Source organism: Acartia tonsa, chromosome 12 (genome assembly GCF_053477335.1).
Source record: "Acartia tonsa isolate MP-2025a chromosome 12, ASM5347733v1, whole genome shotgun sequence".
Taxonomy (NCBI): Eukaryota; Metazoa; Arthropoda; class Copepoda; order Calanoida; family Acartiidae; genus Acartia; species Acartia tonsa.
The window spans coordinates 24,719,034-24,741,367 of record NC_137271.1 but is presented as its reverse complement, the minus strand read 5'-3'; the positions used below and the strand labels follow the sequence as shown (position 1 = coordinate 24,741,367).

Genomic DNA, 22,334 nt, shown 5'->3' with positions numbered 1-22,334 from the left:
GAAGAGTACCATCATTTAATTTTATAGTTTTATATTTTTTAATTAAATATTTTTTAATTTTGTAAAATTTAATGCTATTAAAATCAAAATATCAGAATTATTATTTGTTTAAATAAAGAGTATGACTATTTGTCATTAAGAGTCAGATTAGAGTATGACTATTTTTCACTTGAATTCAGATTAGAGTATGACTGTTTGTCACTAAAAGGCAGTTTAGAGTATGACTGTTTGTCACTAAAAGTCAGTATGGAGTATGACTGTTTGTCACTAAAAGTCAGTTTAGAGTATGACTATTTGTCATCAAATATCAGATTAGAGTATGACTGTTTGTCATCAAAAGTCAGGTTAGAGTATGACTGTTTGTCATCAAATGTCAGATTAGAGTATGACTGTTTGTCATCAAATGTCAGATTAGAGTATGACTGTTTGTCATCAAATATCAGATTAGAGTATGACTGTTTGTCTTCAAATGTCAGATTAGAGTATGACTGTTTGTCATCAATTGTCAGATTAGAGTATGACTGTTTGTCATCATATGTCAGATTAGAGTATGACTAATTGTCTTCAAATGTCAGATTAGAGTATGACTTTTTGTCATCAATTGTCAGATTAGAGTATGACTGTTTGTCATCAATTGTCAGATTAGAGTATGATTGTTTGTCATCAAATGTCAGATTAGAGTATGACTGTTTGTAATCAAATGTCAGATTAGAGTATGACTGTTTGTCATCAAATGTCAGATTATAGTATGACTGTTTGTCATCAATTGTCAGATAAGAGTATGACTGTTTGTCATCAAATGTCAGATTAGAGTATGACTGTTTGTCATCAAATGTCAGATTGAAGTATGACTGTTTGTCACTAAAAGTCAGTTAGGAGTATGACCATTTGTTATCAAATGTCAGATTAGAGTATGACTGTTTGTCATCAAATGTCAGATTAGAGTATGACTGTTTGTCACTAAAAGTCAGTTTAGAGTATGACCATTTGTTATCAAATGTCAGATTAGAGTATGACTGTTTGTCATCAAATGTCAGATTAGAGTATGACTGTTTGTCATCAAATGTCAGATTAAAGTATGACTGTTTGTCATCAAATGTCAGATTAGAGTATGACTGTTTGTCATCAATTGTCAGATTAGAGTATGACTGTTTGTCATCAAATGTCAGATTAGAGTATGACTGTTTGTCATTAAATGTCAGATTAAAGTATGACTGTTTGTCACTAAAAGTCAGTTAGGAGTATGACCATTTGTTATCAAATGTCAGATTAGAGTATGACTGTTTGTCATCAAATGTCAGATTAGAGTAGGACTGTTTGTTATCAAATGTCAGATTACAGTATGACTGTTTGTCATCAAATGTCAGATTAGAGTAGGACTGTTTGTCATCAAATGTCAGATTACAGTATGACTGTTTGTCATCAAATGTCAGATTAGAGTATGACTGTTTGTCATCAATTGTCAGATTAGAGTATGACTGTTTGTCATCAAATGTCAGGTTAGAGTATGACTGTTTGTCATCAAATGTCAGATAAGGGATTAACTGGGCAAATTTTGAGGGTCAATTTAATCACAGATTACGATCTTAATCACCTGAACTTTGCTCACATTGAGTCAGATTCGTCAGATTATAATCTGAAATCCCCCCTGACAGATTAAAAATTTGGCGGCAAATCCTGAGTAATCTGAGTTTTAGTACCTTTTTGCGCAAAAACACAGGTTTTGTCAGATTACAATCTGACGAAATGTAATCAAATGTCAGAGTTGATTGATGAGGGGCGGGCAGATTAAAACCTGAGGAAAACCTGTCAAAACTCAGATTAGACAAGGTTTTGTCACTACTTGTCAGATTTAAAAACTACTAGGGCTATTACGTATATTTTGTATATCCGTTTGTACGACTGTAATCCTTGTTTATCAAGGAGGAAGGGTACAATAACATAGATAAAACATCTACTAAAATGTCATATTTTATGATTTATTGACATTAAATGACAAAACTTGAGGTATTGGGGATTGGATTGGTCGACCTTCCACTTTACATATTAGGAAAAAAATTAGGGGGTGATTTTTTCAGTTGTTTGTGATTTCTCTTGGGAGAATGGAGATACCCTTCCCCAAAATAAATATAAACCTTGTCTTGACCGATGTGAAGCTTCACTGTAAAGGAGAACCATATCGGGCTGGCGATTACCGAGATCCTTGGGTACAAATAGACAAACAGACACACACATATATATATAGATCTATTTATGTATGAATTTACAAAATATTTTCTATTTTAGGGTGATGACAAGTCAAATACGAGTAACAATATATTTAGGTAAGTCAATTGTATAGTAGCGAAGCTACTTTGTCTAATTTTTGTGGTTTTATTGTACGTCGTTGTCAGTTTTGGCATATTGTGATATCACAAGACAACAAACGCCTTAAACACGAATTTTTGGTATCTTAAAGATAAGACAATGGGCGATAAATTAAACCCTCATTATGATTATCAAAATTATTTTAAATTTTTTGTGGCCAAGTTCAGACACTAAAAGTTTGTACAACCCAATTAAGATTTAACAAAAGTACTCAAATTTTCCAAGCCAATAAATGAGGTGATGAAAGATATGGGATATGCTTGGGGACATTGCTGGTACCCAAAGTTTTACAATCAAGTTTTTTTCAGTACCTCACTTGTCCAACAATCAATTAATTAATTCCCAGTATGGCTTCATAACCGATCAATATCCGCTGGATTATAATAAAAAATCGTGTGTAGCATCGTATTACACATGAATTTTCATCGAATATTAAAATATTAATAAAAGCTTTGTTTTCGGCCCCTCGGGGCTAAGAAAACTGATTTTAAACTTATAAATATTTATTTTATTGTCCGCAGATAGCTGTTTATTTTACTATGCGATAGATAACTATTACACAAGGTGAAACTTTTATCCATTGTCCTATCCCTTAAGATCCTGGGAAGGTTTTAGTGCTCTTGAATTGAATTGTTTTGAGATAGTGGGATGTTTAAAGTAAGATCTATAGCCTATGGAGCTACCATGTGAAATAAAATTCTAGATTCAACAGATAAGAAGTCAAGTGCATTTTTACATTTAACCACTTCAAAGGACAGTTGGATTTTTATATTTTTCTAAAAATTATAAGTTAGTCAAAAAGGCTTTACCTTCTTATAGGAAACCCTTTTTGAAAATGAATCTCCATTTTAAATAGTCATTGAAGGTACCCAAAGTTTTATGAGCAAGTTCTCTCTTTTGTTGGTTTAAAACTTTGAGTACTTATTAAATATTGATTAGGGAGTAAAAACTATCAGTACCATTTATAATATAAGGGAAATTTTGATTATCATAATTGCTAGTGTGCATCAATGTATCGTCCATTGTCTTATCCTTTAACATATTGAAAACTGTGAGTGTCTCTTTAAAGTTTCAGCTTTATAAAGTGTAAAGTGCCTTTTTAATGTGGGAAATAGTAACCATATACAAAAATACAAGTGCATTACTTTCAGGGATCTTAAGGGATAAGACAATGGATGATAAATTGATGTAGATTACTTAATTATTGGTTGAAAAGGTTAGACACTATCTGATTAAAATAAATAAAGATTTATTAAAAGTCCCCAAATGTTTTACGCCAGCGAATGACAGATTATGTCTATGAACCTTGGGTACCAATACTTTATACAGTCCCCAATGTCTCTCCCTCCCTGATTACTTTTATCTCTCAGTATAATAGCGCAGCTATTCTATAATTATTTGTTTACCTATGTATTTTAGGTTGTAAATTTTCTATTATTTTTGGCTCTAAAATATTGGTTACTTTTCATCAAGTATTCATGATTGGTTAAAAGTAGCAATGTTTGTTTTTCCCCCCAATAATTGTAATATACAGAAGAGGTATTTTGTTTATAATAATTGGGGCTCTATATTAATTTTTCATCGATTGTCTCATCCTTCATAAACATTAATTTAAAAGTTTTATTTGTTTATTTCAAAATATATAATATCTCTTACATGGCTGGTCAAACAGGGTTACGGTTTTGTGGGTTGGTTTAAGGCTATTTTCTGATTTCCTCTAAAAGCAAAGCTCCTAAATGCTTGGGGCGTAGTCGCTCGTGAAATAAATATTAGATAAAGTAAAGATTTAATGAATCTGATAATATACATAAATAATTTAGTTATTTTCCCAAGGAGTGGTTATTTCAGGGAGGTAGGGGACATAAGACTGTAAATTACACTGGTACCCAAAGTTTTATAATAACGTTATCTTATTTGTTGGCTCAAAAACTTTAGGTTCATTATCAAATCTTGATTGGTAAGTTACAATCTTCTACAATTTTTAATCTACAGAAAGGGTGATTTTGTTTATCAACATTGGGGTTGTATATAAATTTATCATCCATTGTCTTATCCCTTAAGATCCCTGGGATATTTGCCAGTGAGCCTAAACAAACTTCCCTCAAAGTGTTGATACATTACCACTAGCGGAAGGAAGGTTGTACTATAGAGAAGCTTCAAGCATTTTGATTATTAAAATTATCCTATAAAACTCCTCAAAATCGAATGATTAGCTAGTTAAATTTAAATTTGACCTAATCTATGTAAAATAATCATATTTAATAAAAGTACAGTTATATGTCCATTTAGATCTCGCCAACCACTGAACCGTTTGAGTTAGTTTAAGTTTTTAAATGGTTTTAGGTCATTTTTGGAACATTTAAATATCAGATTGTAATTACCAATAACAAAAGAATGTCTATTATCATACTTTTGCTATTTAAAAAAATTAGCGGATTTGTATAATTTGTGTAAACTCTAAACCATCATATTCATTAACCACATCCACCTCCCCCCTCTTTTTATATGATAACAACCCTTTCTCTATTTATCCATTGGACCAAGAAATTTTAGAGCTACCAAAAGCAGATTTGGAAAAGTACAATCGACGATCATGAGTAGCGCAGCCATAACAAACTATCATAATTTACAATTTCAAACAGTTTTTTGTCCTATTGTTAAGATGAATTAGGGATCATGTTACTTGTCGATGCAGCGCTTATCACATGTTACTTGTAGATGCAGCAAACTCATACATGTTACTTGTAGATGCAGCAATATCCCCCCTCCATTCCCTATAGAGATACTAATATAATTATAAATAGAAACAATTAAGATTAATTTGTTAGCTAAACATTTATTGGTTTTGAATATATGCAAAAATATTGTTAAATAATTACACATGATATTGAATAGCAATCTGGTTGCACAAATTGTAAAATACATTATCATTATAGCGATCCCTCCACATGTATTCATCCAAATAACTTTGTAAGAAGGTTCTGTGACAACCTCTCATTGCTTTGATATGAGTCTTTGAAGTTTTGAAGTTCTTTAGAAATGACTAAAAAGCTTATTTTCAATAAAAAATATAACTAACATTGTCTGCCTATCTCCTTTATTTATCTCCCTTCAACATGTTACTTGTAAGTGCAGCAAAGTTAAACATGTTACTTGTAAGTGCAGCGCTGCATCGACAAGTAACATGATCCTGAATTAGTTTTGATAAATACCTTTTTTATTGTGTGTTACACAAGGACGGACATAAAGCTAATTTGTAGGACTCTAATGTTTGTCTATTGGTTAACCCTTTTCCCACTATTACTTTCAATATCATTAAATCAAACCTTTTACCCCATCTCCCCATCCCAATTTTTACCTTTTAGCCTTCCATTTTTCATCATTTTTCCATTCGTATAAAACACCTTCCCCAACCCCCCCCACCTTCAACCTTAACCCTAGTGGGAGCGTAAAGCTTTTCGGTGTATCTTCACCTGCGCTTATCATCGTATTTAAAAATTGCAAAGGAATATAGACAGTTTGTTTTCTAGTACTAAAATATGGGAGGGAAGGGACATTGGAATGTACATTACATTAGTATCCAATATTTTTTTTAACTATGCTCCCTTCTTTGATGGCCTAAAACTATGGGGAGTTTGGTTCAAAAAGCAGTGTCAAAACTTTTCAACCAATATTCTTAATCTAATGTTATATTAGAGATGTGCAACAATTTATCATTCATTGTCTTATCTCTCAAGATTCTTGGCTAATTTTTTTTACTGATAATATGATACACGTGGGGGAGTGAGTGTACACCAAGCTCTGCTTATGCTTATGGCTTCTTCCTTGTTAACCCTTCCGCCTTTCTACTTTCATGGTTCCAATTACTTAGTGTCATTTTTAACCCTTTCTGTCTGTTTTTTTTTCTTTTATTGATCTATCAATAACAATATATAAACAAAAATCCTCATTTCAAAAAATTATAGTTATGAGAATATTATTTTATTATTAGTAGTGAAGCTACTCTATAATTCATTTTGTCCGTCAGTCTATCGGTAAGGCTGTGGGGGAAACATGATTTTCTCGGCTTCAATATAAGAAAGATGGCTGAAATTTTTAGTGAAGATTCCCATATAGTCTATACATTATACATCTCTTAACTTATGATCTACTTATCCAAGGTTCAATTTAATTTTATTACAGGATCAAAATTGTCTACATTGACATATTAACTAACAGTAAGCATTACTACAATACATTTTTTTAAAATCTAAAAATCAGGTATTACAAACAAGTAAAAAAAGTCATAAAATTAGTGGGCAGATTGAAATTCTTTTATTAAAACAAACTCTCAAAAACAGATTATTAAATTATTGAAACTAATTTAGTTTTTGGTTACAGCCAAATTATGGTTTTCTATGAATTTATGAAACACTGTGTATAAAGCATACAAAATGAATCTTCCATAAAGGGTTAATTTGTTTATTTTCCCCTTATCTTCACTTCACAGAGTCTTGACTTCCGGGAGTGGAGAGAGAGAGAACCCTTTCATGTGAGAACCTTCATAGTGTTCACATAAAACAATGATAAAATAGCATTAAACCATCCCATAACCTAAATTTAAAAAAAACACTAAAACCTTCCTAGATCTTTTTAGAGGATTCCTTAAAATGAAGTGGTTAGCGAGATCTTTACTGACAGACAAAGGAACTAACTACTTTAGATAAAAGGATATTCTAGATATTTTACTATTAGAATATATATTTTTACTGTATTGTATGATTTGTAAAGAAACCTTTTAACAACCAACCTTACTAAGTTACTATCCCCACCTTTTATCATAAGTAAGGGTTAATAAATAAAGGTATTATATTTTAGAGGGTTAAAATATTTCAACTTTTTGTTTATTTTCACCTTAATACAAATTTTCATTTCGCTTTTTCTACTGTATCTTTTTTTATTTCTCTCTCCTTCTGCCTCTCCTTCTTTCTCTCTCTCTTTCCCTCTTTCTCTCTCTCTCTCTCTCTCTCTCTCTCTATCTCTCTCCTTCTTTCTCTCTTTTTCTCTATATCTCTCCTTTGTCTATTTATCTTTATTATCTATGTTTGTGTTTGTTGTCATCCTTGTTTTATCTTAAAAAGTGTTTTAACTTTAAATCTGATAGCTTGATTATAAACCTTTTCTACTATTCTTTCTGCTCTACCATCCATCCATCCTTTCTTTTTAGTAGCGATGCTACTTGTATAACTGCGTCTGTTTGTCTGTCCGAAGATTTTGTACGACATCAGAGAACAAATACTACCAATTTAGGATTAGACCTTCTATAGGATTAAGTATTTTGTAATTAGGTTATATGTAACAACGCCATTAATTTTGTCTGTCGGTGATGCTATGAAGGATAATTGAGTTTTATCACTTTAAGAATATTAATTAGAATCAAGTATATAAGATATACATTGTATTGTAAGGCTTTCCAAATATTTTTTAAATTTGTGTAGATTCGTTCATTATTTATGTTGTCATCCTTGTTATCATAAATATAAACCTTATTTTCTGTACATTATGCTCTAAATGTTTTCATATAAAAGATGCTTTTATGAATAAAAAGTAGAGCGTATGCCAAATGTATTGATCCTTTATAAGTGCCTTTGCCCTTAGCAAATAGGGGCGCAACAATTTTATTTTTTGGAATGGGGGGTTAGGGTCCCCTCTCCCCTGTCCAATAGTCTAAAACAATTTTAAAACTTCCCTAAAACTTGCTTAATGGTTTGCCCAGCCGTTTACAAGATCTTTCGGTACGTACACTTGCATAACTTTTTTCTGCATATTTCACTTAGACTTTGAAAGTTCTTTTCCGGTGAAGTTTTCTCAAAAAGGAATTTTAGGGGAGCAGCCGCTATTTATTTTGAAAGAGACAAGATTAAGAATTATTTTTCTTATTGTAAAATTAGGGCAAACTATGCAAATTTTCCAGGGTTATGGGGATAGAACAATGGACAATAAATTTATCTTTCCTCATGTCTTATGAAAGAAAGTAAACCTTTGAAAGACAGTAGTATTTTGGGAGAGAATGAGATTTTCAAGCACTAATGTCTTATCCCCTCCCTGATATAAACCTAAGTCGGTGTCAATATCTGAAAACAAAACTTCTTGAGACCCTTTTAAAAGACATGAGAAAAGTTATTGTATTAATTTATTGTTTCGCGGATAGTAAAAAAATAGTTTTGGTATTTTTATTTTGTTAATGGTGAAAACTTGTTTCTAATACGCTGTGATACATGATTTTTCAGTATGGCATATAACCGGTTCTAATCCAGCTAATCGGTTTCAAAGCCACACTGAAATTTCACATTTTAATACATCTCTTTAATAATGTGAAAGACGATATGTTTTTTTAGTAATTAAAATAAAAAGGGGCATTTGTGTTAATTAAAGGAGGGCGGGGACATTGAACTGTAAAGCATATTATACCCATAAGTTTATAACAACAAGATATTATTCGTTGGCTAAATTGCTTTGTTCCAAATTTATTTATTAACCAATAATCTGAATCTAATGAAAGGATAGTTTTGTTAATTATCGTATATCTATGGGAAAAATTAATAGAAAAAGAAAAGATTTATATAACAAAGCCATAATTATTTATCCTATTGTAAATATTTATTAAAAGAATGTTTTCTAAAATATATAAAACCATAAACTAATTTAGTCTTTAAGGTAAAATCTAAATACTTATTTAAAGGTACACTACACGTATAACTGTATAATAAATAAAAATATATCTTTTTAATAAAAAAGGTAATAGTAAAATTTAATACATTAAAATGAAATAGTTATAAACCTTCTATTTGTCTATAAGAAGCTTCACTGAAGAGAGAAACCATGTCGGTTTAGTGGTTCAGCGAGATACGAGATAAAATTTTGCATGAAATAATGTTGTGTAATTTCTTTTTATTTGTAATCCCAATTGTAATATAAAATGAAAAATTGTTATAGGTGAAGATTAAAATTGTTGTATTGTATTAATTGATGAAGGGGAAAATTGAACAATAAATTACACGGGTATCCAAATTTTTATAAACACGTTATCTTATTCGTTGACTTAAAAAACTTTGGATAGTTTTATTGAATTTTGATTAGTTGATTACAAACTTTTCAAATAGTACTTTAATCTACGGATTGTTTAATTTTGTTTATTATTAATGGGGATATACATCAATTTATAGTCTATTATCTTATCCCTAAAGATCGTTGATTTTATTAAAAAAAAAAATTTTCAAGCATTATAGAAATAAGAAAATTTCCTTACATCTAAAAGCAAAGTTTATACATTTAAATTATTTAATTAAGTTATCTAAAGAAACAAACCTTAGGAAAAATCTTCATTTTTTTAAAAATCTAAAATTTTTTATATTTTTTTTTTTTTTGCTGGCATTTAGAAACACTTGCATTCAATGAAAACCATTCATTATTCATAACAAACAGATAGAGACTACTCCTATTTAGTTTTTTTAGAAGCGAAGCTACCTTATATTTATGCTTTATACGTCTGTACGTCTTAATATTCATTATTCATAACAAACAGATAGAGACTACTCCTATTTAGTTTTTTTTTGTAGCGAAGCTACTCTATATTTATGCTTTATACGTCTGTACGTCTTAATATTCATTATTCATAACAAACAGATAGAGACTACTCCTATTTAGTTTTTTGTTAGAAGCAAAGCTACTCTATATTTATGCTTTATACGCCTGTACGTCTTAATATTAATTATTCATAACAAACAGATAGAGACTACTATTATTTAGTTTATTTAGTAGCGAAGCTACTCGATATTTTACTTTATACGTTCGCTATTCTGTCAGTCTTTATAGTAATTATTCACAATAAACTGATAGATTAAATTACTCCTTTAAAAAATGAACGTATCAAAAGTTTGGAGATGCGATCCCCAAAATTCTTTGAACGTACGAACAAGACTTTCACAGAAATGCTTCGCATCTAGTCCACTTACCTATATTTACTATAAATTTTACACCATATATAAGTTGATTCTGAATATTTGATTGACATGCCATGGTAATTATCGAGCGCAAATCAGGCATGAGATACAATTACTCCAGCTAGCCCTAAGGCACTTTTTATATGTTTTTACGTATTTGTTAGCCTATCCTTACCAATATAATACCTTGTATGGGTAACGCTAGCCTAACCATGGTAAACTGTATGTGATTGAATATTGTTATATGCTTATTAAAACATTATGTTTATTGTTAAAGTAACCATGTAACCATTTTGTTCTGGTATGTATGCCTACAACCATAGTTTGATTTACGTCACAAGTTTAACAGACAAACACTTTATTAAACAGACAAGGGCTTAGATCCTTATTAATAGTTGTTGTTATAACTTGCACTTCTTAAAATATCTCAGTTATTCATTGACTCTCAAACCATCAAGTTCTTCTGGCTTTAAAGGTAATGACTTAGTTGTTTGGCATGCATTGTAGTTTAAATTTAGGACCCTCAGTACTTAGCATGAATTGAGCTTGGGTCTTATGTTAGAGATCCAACACTTAGCACAATTCAATGCTTTGGACTTGGGGCATTTTTCTGTCCTACACTACTTATGATTATTATCACTTATCCTGTAAATACTTTCATAATTAACTTATTCACTTGTAATGTAAATACACTTTATAAAACCATCTTCCTTCTTAAGTGCTTAATATACTTATATGATATAGATCGAATACCATAACCAGCCATTTATTCTTAAATAGTTTAAAGCAATATAATACCTCACGTGGGTCTTTGTTGAGCTACCACGGGCTCAACCAAATTCGTATTATACTTGTGGGAGTAAAGGGAAAAGCATTCTAAATTGACGAACCGACGATGAGAATGTCTATGTGTATTGCAGTAAAAGTAGGATTTTTAGTAGTACTCATAGAAGAGCGATCTCCATACCATAATATTGGACAAGCGCCCCATTCGCACTACCAAGTTTTTAACCCAACTAATTGTAGATCTCACAAGTAAGTGTCCCTTTGAGTTTGTAGAACTTTGGGGAAAGATATTATACAAAGTCTAATGTCCCCTGCCTTCCTTAGGAAATGGTACGTTACTATTGTAAATATACCTCTGCTACTTATTATCCCTCGTTTTTAATTCCCTATCTTTAGGGGATGCAGGGACATGTAAATAGAAGATAAATAAATTTTCCCCTAAAAATTTTAACATCATATAAACAGAGAGAGATGCTTATACTGATAATTTGTTTCTGCCTCTAACTTATCTACCATTCATTTTAACAAACATTATAAAGATCAAGCATATTTGAACAAGTTTTGCTTAAATTGATTTAACAAAAATAAAGTCTAAAATAAGTGATTTTAAAAAAAAATAGAGATGAAAACATATCCCTTATTTTCTGAGGTCTTTCTATTCTTTATATAATACTTTCTTATTCCCGCCCCCCTCTTCTATTATTTAAGGTAGAAAGAGTATTAGAGGTAAAATTAGATTAAAATATGTCATATTGTTATTTTAAGGAGTGTCTATTGCGAGGTCATTATTTGCTTCGCCCCCAGTCTCTAGGGGAGGGAAGGAAATAGCCTGAGACAACTCAAGACGTGAAAAAACTACCAATTCGGACCTGCATTTTCCAAAATCTTTTGTATAAAAACAATTTTCTACTTTACATAATAGGATATAGTTTCATTATTAGAGTGGTGTTTTTTTAGATTGAATTATTTAAAGAAATACTTTAAAATGTTCATGAAAAATTTTTTCTTTCTCATTTCAATAAAAACTTTGGGTTCTATTATATAATCTTGATGATTAGTTGGTGCAAACTAGCAGTGTCCAAACGTTTCAACCAATAATATTAATTTACAGATGAGGTAATTTTGTTTATCATCATTGTGGGTATACAAAATCAACAATAACCTAGAACAATGTTTTTTTAGTTTGATTACTCTAGTAGTCTATAGTCTAATATATACGATTATCATTTATGTATGTAAGTATTTTATTCAAGCAGTAGAAAGGGAAAAAATAAACATTATAGTAGCGAAGCAACCATACAATGTAGTAATAGATAGGGTATGTACGTTTGTCTGTCAATATCAATAAAATAACTATAACATCATAGCTAGGGATATAAAGGGATAAGACAAACGACGATAATTTTACAACCATCCCCAATGATGACAAACAAAATAACACCTTATTTAGATTTAAATTGAATAAGTTAGAAATAACTAGTTTTGATACAACCAATCAAAAGCCAATAAAAATCACAAATTTTTTAACCAACTTACAAGATAACGTGGTTATAAAACTTTGGTTATCAGTGTCCGATGTCCCCTCCTCTCTCCTTTTTTTCTTACTTGTACATTTTTTTTGTATATGAAGGGAGGGAGTGGACATTGGTCTGTGTAAATTTCACTGGTACCCAAAGTTTTATAACTATGTTATCTCATTTGTTGGCTCAAAACTTTATGGCACTTATTAGTCAAAACTTTTTGTGCAACGATTTTAAGCTACATAATCTAATCCATTAATTATCATTGAGGATTTATATCGTCCATTGTCTTATCCCTTAAGATCCCTGTGCTTATGTCTTTGTGTATTTATATTTATTTATAAAGAAAGATTTCTAAAGAAAGAAAGAGGGAATTCCCTGTTTATAATGCAATTTGCAAATTATATTTAATGGTCAAATTTCAAATAATAACCCAGCAAAGACTAAATTTATTTATTGAAAAAGAAGATGATATATTATAAAACTTACTAGCGGCTGCAACAAAAGAATCTAGGAGCTCTATATTAAAACTAGCCTAAAATCATCTCACTCAAGGCTAAAATCTAGAATTAAAATAACCTAAAAACAATTGTGGGACCTATGTAAAGCTTACGCATAAAGAAGAATTATTTCAGTTAAATATTTGAAACTTAAAATTTTTAGAGTAACGTTTTCTTATTCGTTGACTTAAAAACTTTAGTTTTTTTTAAATTTTGCTTGTTTTTTTTCATTAAGATAAGCGTGCCCTTACGTTTCAACAAATAGTTTTATTCTATAGAAATGATGATTTTGTACATCATCATTGGGGTCGTGCATCGATTAATCTTCCAATGTCTTATCCCTTAAGATACCTGGAGCAACGGAAATGATTGAGATTAACTGGATAGATAAAAACACAAATTTTCAGGGATGCAAGGGTATGACAATGGAATATGAATTAATCCTCCCCCAAATCCTTAAAAACAATGGGTATAGCATTTATGGAGAAAAAAAGCGTAAATTTAGGTTGCTTACATAGACATCACTTATTGGTTTGCTCTTTCATTCATTGAATGGGGTAAAGAGGTCGTTATTTTAGCCAGCTTCAAGTTTAACTTTATTAGAGTACAAAATAATGTGGTGTAAGATCCAAGTAATAATAAATCCATTCTAAAAAAAATTCTAAATTATCATAAGAAAATAAATTGTTGAAGAATAATTTGTCCATGATTGTCCTCTCCCTCCCTGCGAATATTTCAATCAGATTATGTTTGTGTCAAAACAAATGATTAAATTTCATCTCATTTTCTCAACAATCAATTTAATTTTTGGCTTAAATTTTAGATATTTAAAAAAAATAAAACAGTAACAATATTTCCAGTATAGCTTCGAAACCGATATACTGAAAAATTATGTATAGCATCGTATTACAACCTTTTCCATGAATATTGGAATAAAAATCATAAAATTAATAAAGTTAGCCCGGCCCTTTGGCTCTCAGGATTAACTAAACAGGTTTAAATCTTATTTTTTATTTTAATATCCGTGGAAAGCTTTCCATAATACGTTGCGAAAAATAATTAGTATAAACCACTCTCTTATTTTTTAAATTGAAAATAGGGGGGGGGGGTGGTAGTTTTGTTTGAGTTTATGGGTTATTGGGTAGCACAACCCTCCCCCTTTTCAATATCTGAAAATAAAGGGGGGGGGGGGAGGCTGTAATAGTTGCTCAAAATGGAATTTGTTTTAAAGCAACAATTATATTTTTAGATTTTATCTATGTATAATCATCATTAAAGAGTGTCTTCGTTTTCTTTTAAAACTTTTTCAGTCAAAACTGTACACTTTAAATTCTTCTTTTTATTATATAAAAAATAAAATTTTATTATAAAACTAATTTTAATCTTATAGAAATTTGAGTATTAATTTCCTTTTTTTTTTGCTGCAATATTTCTCAAATATCGCGGATTAAAATCTCGGAAACGAACATTCATTACAGAAACTAGAATTATTAGGTCAATAAGAACCGTAGCAATTCAAATGGCCGATAAATCGATAAATACCTAATGATGATAAACAAAATATCCCCCTCTGTAGATGAATATTGGTTGATTAGTTTGGACACATTGTAAAATTAATATTAGAGCCACAGTTTTTGAGCCAAGTATTAATATTGTTTCGGAACGCATTCCTTGCCGTTCACGAATTCTTAATCTCCAAGCCCTCCGAATGACCAACATGTGAATGTTTACAAATGTGTATTTATTACCATGAAAACGATGAATCTAAAACAAAAATATAAAAATTAATTACATAGTATTAATGGTTTATTATTTTTGTAGATCGAGGTTGCGTGATTTCAATTTAATTAAAAATATAAAATTTCTAAAAAACTTTAAATTGGCACGAAACATATTAAATAGCATCAGAAATTGATAATTTTAGATTCAAATGATCAATAAAATTAAGGAAAATATTCGTATGTCAAAAGTTAGCAGTTAAATGGTCTATTTGTTGAAAAATTAATGTTTTAAATTTCTTCGTGAAAATATACCATACTACACTTATTATTAATAATTAAGATAAATTCTTACCACATTATGATGTCAAACTAAGCAGGAAGGCTTATTTGAGATCTTCCACGGATTAGAGCGCATGTATATCCATCCAATACATTATTTTTATTCACGTAGCTCTTCACATGGGAATCATCAAGGAAAAAATGCGCGCCTCTTTGTTTGTTTACAAGCGAAGCGCGGAGATAGTTAGGAATGCCGCGTAACACACTCATTCTCTGGTGTAAGGAAAAGGGAATTAATGGGTTCGAACTTGCCAGGGAATACAAGAAAATCATTCCAACACAAATATAAAACTTTGGGTACCAGTGTAATTTACTGTTCAATGTCTTCTCCCTCGCTGAATATATTTATATCTCAAATGCTATGGATTAAAATGGATAAGACTTTGGCGATAAATTTTTATCTATCAGTTATATTTTTTTATTTACTAAGTATATTTGCGATAACTTTTAATTAATGAAATCTTCCAATTTTTAACATGTACAAAACGGCCTGCTTAATTGCTTCAAGATCCATGTCAGATCTATATAGGAAATAAATGTCTATAAACGAGCTCAAGTTTTCCAAGGAATATTTGTTTAAAACTCAAAGTGCTCCAATAATCCATAATAAACTCTCATTGCCCAGAACGATAAGACCCATTATTTTACTTTATTGAAAATAAATTCCTTTTTTTAATTTCATGTTGCTATTTACCTTATATCAATGTATTTAATTTCTAATCATAAAAAAAGAAAATTTAGATTTATAATATGATAAATTTAAGAAAACTCTGTTTTAAAAGAATTCGATTGTGGCGACACTTTGTGTGTTCAAATATTAAACTAAAATTGTAATCATCATCATTAACCCTTTGGTGATGGTAATGTAAAGAAAAAAATATAATTTAAAAAATCTTTTTAAAATCATTTAGATTATTAAATATTTACTTTCTTTTAGATAGTAATGCCGGGCGAGGAAAATAGATTTATTGAGAAATAGATATGCATATAGAAAACTAGCCAATAGGGAGATAATTATATCGAGCCAACTCTAGTGTATAATATAGAGGGGATAAACGGGTTGTCGATCAATTGTCCGCCATAATCTGTGATTTATTGGCGATGATTACCAAAAATAACTGATACGTATTACTCTTATATAAAAGTAACAGGATATCTACTGTATATACATCTGTAGCTAAAGATCTCGCTAACCACTGAACTTATATGGTTCTTCTTTACAGTGAAGCTTCTTGTAGGAAGGAAGAATTATGAATATTTTTTTGGAAAGTTATCATCACCTTTTTAAAATAAATGACTCTTTGAAAAAATGTTCCATCTCCCAATTTATTTTTAATTATTTTTAAAATTTAAGTGAATGGTTAAAATAAACTCCCCCCACCCCTCCCCAATTCAACGTGTACCCCTAGATATTTTTTGTGCTTTTTATTGCTACGCTAAATATGGAATAAAACAATCCTTGTTTTAGATACACAGCGAACAAGGATGACCAGGATGTGAGGCTGAAATGTGTCGCAACTCAAAAAGATTATGATAATGATATCTTGTTCCAGAGCGAGGTAAGAAGTCTATTTATCTATCCATTTTTTTGTTCTATTAATCTATCTATTTACCAAAAGTTTTAATAATGTTATATTTCCATCTATTTTTATGTCTATCTATTCATGTATCTAAAAATATTATGTACAAAAATATCTTCCAAAGTATTTGTAAAAATCCTTTAAATTTATTTTTATTTTAAATTTTAGTTTTAAATTGACATCAGAAGAGTGCAAACATGCACAAAACAATTTGTAATGTCTGAATAAATATGTAAAATTCATATTTTGTTTGTGAGTTATCTATCCATCAATCAATCAACACATCTACAATAAATTTCTAAACCGCGACCGTGGCTCAACATGTAACGTATAGGTTTGAATCTCGACTTAACACCGCGTCATAACTAAAGACTTTAAACAAAGTTTCTGCTGCTGATGCGTCAGGTAGGCGACAATAATAGTTAGAGTAGGGAAATGTCTTGGTCCAAAACAGGCGCAACTAATTATCATGCATAGTTAGGACTGCCAGAAAAAGGTCGTGCATTCAAAGAGTTCTTAGTCTGATGGGTGTTATTTCACCTAATACCCTGTTTGGACAGAAAAGAAGAAATTTTGGGTCCCATTAGTAATCCTAGGTTGTTGGACCTGACGTTAGAGTGTCTTTGGAAGCAATTTCGCTCTATGAGGTTATTGATGAGGTAGGCTTCTATTAATCTACCTATATATAAATCCATCTATCTTATCTAGGTATCTATATTGATCAAGCTGGTAGAAGCAGCACCTATCCAATCTACCCCTGCAACCAACTTGAGTTTCAACATTATAGTGATCATCATAGCGGTTATAATTATCGCTATTCTCATCATTTTAGGAAATTTTGTGTTCTGTATAATGTTATTTTTTTTGTTTTTTGTTGTTATTATATCAATATACATTATTAGAATAGCTATAGGTTTTATATTGGTCATAATGTCGATATAAATGGCATAAAAATTTGCTATAACAAATGAAACCTAATCAAAGTCAATTTTTATTAAACATCATATAGTCGACATAAACCCTGCTGTCAAAACGCTTTCGGGTTTCGAAGATTTTTAGGCCCCTATTTTGTTTAATTATAAAATTCCATAGAGTAATAAAGAAAAGAACACACAATGAAAAATATTTCTAGTGTCGATAATATTTGTGTTTGTGAAGAAGAATAAAAAGAATAAGATAAAACATCAAGCCAACCACTCAGGAATATTTACGTTAAAATTTGTGATAGCGCAGCGTTTGTATAATTTAAGCATTAGAGATTTTAAAATTTGTACCTACTGCTGCTATGTCTGGTACGTGACACCATAGATTAAACATTAAGAGCCTATATGGTCAGATGCTTAGTAAGATCCAGATGGACATAAGGACAGACATCATTCTAATTGGTATACTTGCACTAAAGTAACATGGACCTTCTCATAGGTTCTAGAAAGGTTTATAACTATTTCGAGGAAGGATACCACCACCATTCCAAGAAAAATATTTTAAAACCTGCTTACTTGACTTATCTTCATTCAAGAGTGCCAAAAACTTAATATTAAACAAGGGGGGGGGGCATGTAGGTAAGTGGGGGTTTCTACTTTCAAGGGCCCCTTAAAGCCTCTAGGGGCATAGCCACCAGTTATAGATACTACAGGGTGCGCCACATAAATCCGGACTTTTTTCAAACGGCCATAGCACCAAAACTACTTGACCAATCATGACGTTTGACCACACTATAAAAGGCTTGGGTAATTACCTTTTTGCCCATAAAAGTTTTTAGACGATGGAGGACGTTTTCTCCGAGCTGGAAGCGCTTATGTTCAACATGGCAGAATCGAAACGCGCAGATAGTTTACCCTGGATTCTTGACTAGGGCCCACTAAATGTGACCTCAGCCCATCTGTAGGTGAGGTAGAGTTATGCAACTTGCTGGGGATACTGTTAGATACATAAGTAAGACACTAAAAAAGACTAGAGCCATCTATCTGAAATGGCTTGGCCGTAGTACTCCATCAAAGTGAAACGTGGCAGATTTTGAGATGTCAAACACGTCAAAAATCGTGAAAATTCGTGAAAATTTCTCGGTTCTCGACTACATGGGCCCATTTGTAACCTTAAAACTCGTTTAAGACTATGGGTTGCGATAATAACCCTAGCTTAATCTTCATGCCAATTTTAAAAAGGTATTGCACGTTGTTCTAGCTTAATTGTGGCCCAAATGAGAGCCGCCGTGTCGAAGGGTAGCTTGAAAGATGGGTGAATTTGGATCCTGCAGTTACTCACGTCCCTAAGGAGATATGGCCTCCCAGCAGCCCCGATCTTCATCCAATTGACTTTTGAGCCTGGAGCGCCATTAAAGCATGAACCAATAGACGCGCCCATACCACAAAGAACTCCCTCATTGCCACTATGAAGGAGAACTTCGCCAGCTTGGACAGGGACATGGTGACTAGGGTCTGGGGGCGGTTCAGGGGGCGGGTAGAGGCGGTGATTGAGGCTGGCGGCGATTTTATTGAATAATCTAATAGTCATATAGCTAGTTTGCTTCCCAGTTTTTAAAATTCAATAAAATCTTTGAAATTGACGATTTTATGTTCATTTTTTTAAAAATAAGAAAAAGTCCGGATTTATGTGGCGCACCCTGTATATATATAGAAAAGTTTTTATATTGACAAAAAGTCTTCAAATGATCAAAAACAGAACAAAAAGGGGAAATACTTCTTAACTAATTATTGTAAAAAGTATAATGTTCCAATTAATTAAGCAATTCTGTTGCTAATTTCTATCCTAGTTTCCAACTGTTGGGGAAAAAAAGTTGTTTTGTTGTTATATTTGTAAAAGATCAGCAATTTAGAATGAAAACATTTTACTTCCCAGTTAGCATACAGGGATATAGAATTAAAGATTTTTTTTTCAATATTTAAATGTTTTAAAATGTACAACCATAAACATCTCTTGTTTTCTTATACTTAAAAAGTTTTGGATCATTGATTGTATAAGTAGCTGTTTAACAACTGCTTTAGTTTTTTCTAATTATCTTCATGAAATTAAGGCTTTAAAATTCTCCTCTCATCCTTCCTTTTTGTATGTATTTTTATGACTTCACACATGACACTTTCCACTGTCCGATCTTTTTTTCATTCATTCTTCATGAATTAATTTAAAACTAAAAAACATAAAGTTTATTCATACTTGTAAATAAATTTGACCATAAGTATTGATATTTTTTCTAATCACTTTTGTATGGTGTCATTATTTTATGATTTGCAAGTTTTTTATTCCCTTTTTTACACCAGGGAATAATTGGAAAATGGAAATGAGGGTCACTTTCAACCACCATAGAATATTTTTTAAGAAATTCCTTTATTTTTGTCAATCTGTCAATGTAAGACCAATTTCTGTCAAGGGTTACAAGCTCTAAAAAGTTGTAGCGTTTTACATGAAGATTAGGTTTTCAATGTTTGAAACCCAAACAATCGCCGTATAAACAAAAAATTTATAATTATTTTCTAAAATAAAATGTTTTCTTTTGGATTGAAAAGTTTAGAAGTACTTTAAAAATACATTTACTAGTTTGCAACTAGTTAAATAAATGAATAATTTACTAAGGTTGTGTTTTGATAATTAAAGAAATATGATTAAATATTTAAATATTGGTTGCAGCAATTGTCCAGTCTATTGTTTATTACTCCTACCAATATATCATTTATTCGAAGACACCGATAATTATCCTATATTATAAAGTAGTAAGAGTTTTTGTTTGTAAATAATTAAACCGATTGAGAGCTTCAGATAGGTATACTGTATAGGGATTACAATATTCTATTTTATTTGATATTTAATTCTTGAGGTGGTTTTAAGCTGTTTTAATCACCCCCATCTCCCCTAGCTGCTAATTTCGCAGCTGTTAGTTCGTGAAAATTTAATTTATCCAAACTTAAATTCGCTGTCTTAATGAGATTAAAGTATTTTTGAATATAACAAGGCATTTGATTATAAAGGGGGATAATCATTCCACCTTTACCATATATGTCTATTCATATCTGTCTATTCATAGACACGGGGGCACCGTAGCTCTATGGTAACGCACAACATATCTCAAATTCTCCAAACATTCACGCAACCTCCCCCAGTTAGATGGGAGATTGTTAGGTAGTTTGGATGCCTAATAATCAAGTGTATAATACCAACACATTCCTTAATTCCAGGCTCCTCTGAGGAGAGTGTCATTCATTACAGTGACTTTATCTGGGACACCTGCCATACTCAAAATCGGCGAGGGTGAGGTAATAACGAGGAGCTCTCATGAGACAGCGTGTCAAGTCATACTTGAACGTGGAGCTGAAGCTGGCCCTAGTTGCTATACAAATGTGTCTCAACATAGTCTAGGAGTCTTAGGTCCATAAACTATGGCTAATCAAACAAGAAAAAAAATCATAGACACAGGGAGGAAGGGGTTGGAGTAGACTGTAAATTACACTTGTACCCAAAGTTTTATATTCATGTTATCTAATTCGTTTCCCTCCAAAATTTTGATTGATTTTATTCAATTTTGATGGACTTGTTCAAAACTAGTCATTTAGTATAGACAGACGTACGGAAACTAATTGCAGAAATATGCTTTGTTTTGTCAATTTACTAGAAAGCCAATGATATAAATATATAGAGAGCTCATGGTCATTTACTTGTTTATATTGATTACAAAATAATTAATATGTCCATACAAACTAGAAAGAAAAAGAAAGACAATAAACTGTAAATAATTCTGCCCCCAGAAACTTTATAAACTTATTCTGTCATTAGTTATCTCAAAATTTTAATAATTATCAATATGCTTTGACTTAAATTTGTTTTTAAATTATGTTTATAACGTTTTTAGGCATAATTTGATAGTCTTTAAACATGTGAAAAACTCTTGATAATAACTATAGCAATCACATTGTAAAAAGTAGCAAATATAAACTTTTTAGGGTTGTCAAGCAAACTAACAATAACTTTTACTAAATAATACATATATTAAACTCTATAACAAGAATCTTTCCGTCCTTTTGTCCTAACATACGTTAAAGTCAATTTTCTAAAGCTTGATTTTTCTCATTTGCTATGTAAGATAGAGCGTACTTTAATTTCTGTACTAGCGACTAGGCCCCTTTAGAAGCCTCTTGAGGAACTTAGCTTTTTTTTAAAAAGTAAAAAATTGGGAGGGGGGGTTATTCTTTTAATTGGTAGTGTGGGTATACCATCCCTTAAAATAGTTAAAAACCTTCCCTTGGACCAACCTCAGTAGCTTTACTACAGACAAAAAAAGCTTACTACTTTATATAATAGGATTGTCGGAACACCAAAGAATGATAAACTTTCCTATCAACTTATTTACACATTAGAAAGGTCAGGGAGGGAGGGGACATTAGACTATAAATCACCGGTACCCAAAGATTTTTTGCAACCCAATCTTATCCCTTGGCTCAAAAACTTTGGGTACTTTTATTGAATTTCAATGAATTTAATCCAAACTTGTACAGTTCAAACTTTTCAACCAGTTATTTTATTCTATAGG

At 31.0% G+C, this 22,334-nt stretch overlaps 1 protein-coding gene across 1 annotated transcript in view; it reads left to right on the top strand.

The window, feature by feature from the left end:
- Positions 1-22,334, top strand: part of LOC145333270 (uncharacterized) — a 90,209-nt gene that overhangs the window by 54,545 nt on the left and 13,330 nt on the right. The window contains exons 7-10 of the mRNA XM_080178402.1: positions 2,287-2,324; positions 16,684-16,774; positions 17,504-17,642; positions 17,928-17,996. Coding sequence (XP_080034528.1) covers positions 2,287-2,324; positions 16,684-16,774; positions 17,504-17,642; positions 17,928-17,996 — 337 coding nt within the window. The remainder of the gene's footprint in view (positions 1-2,286; positions 2,325-16,683; positions 16,775-17,503; positions 17,643-17,927; positions 17,997-22,334) is intronic.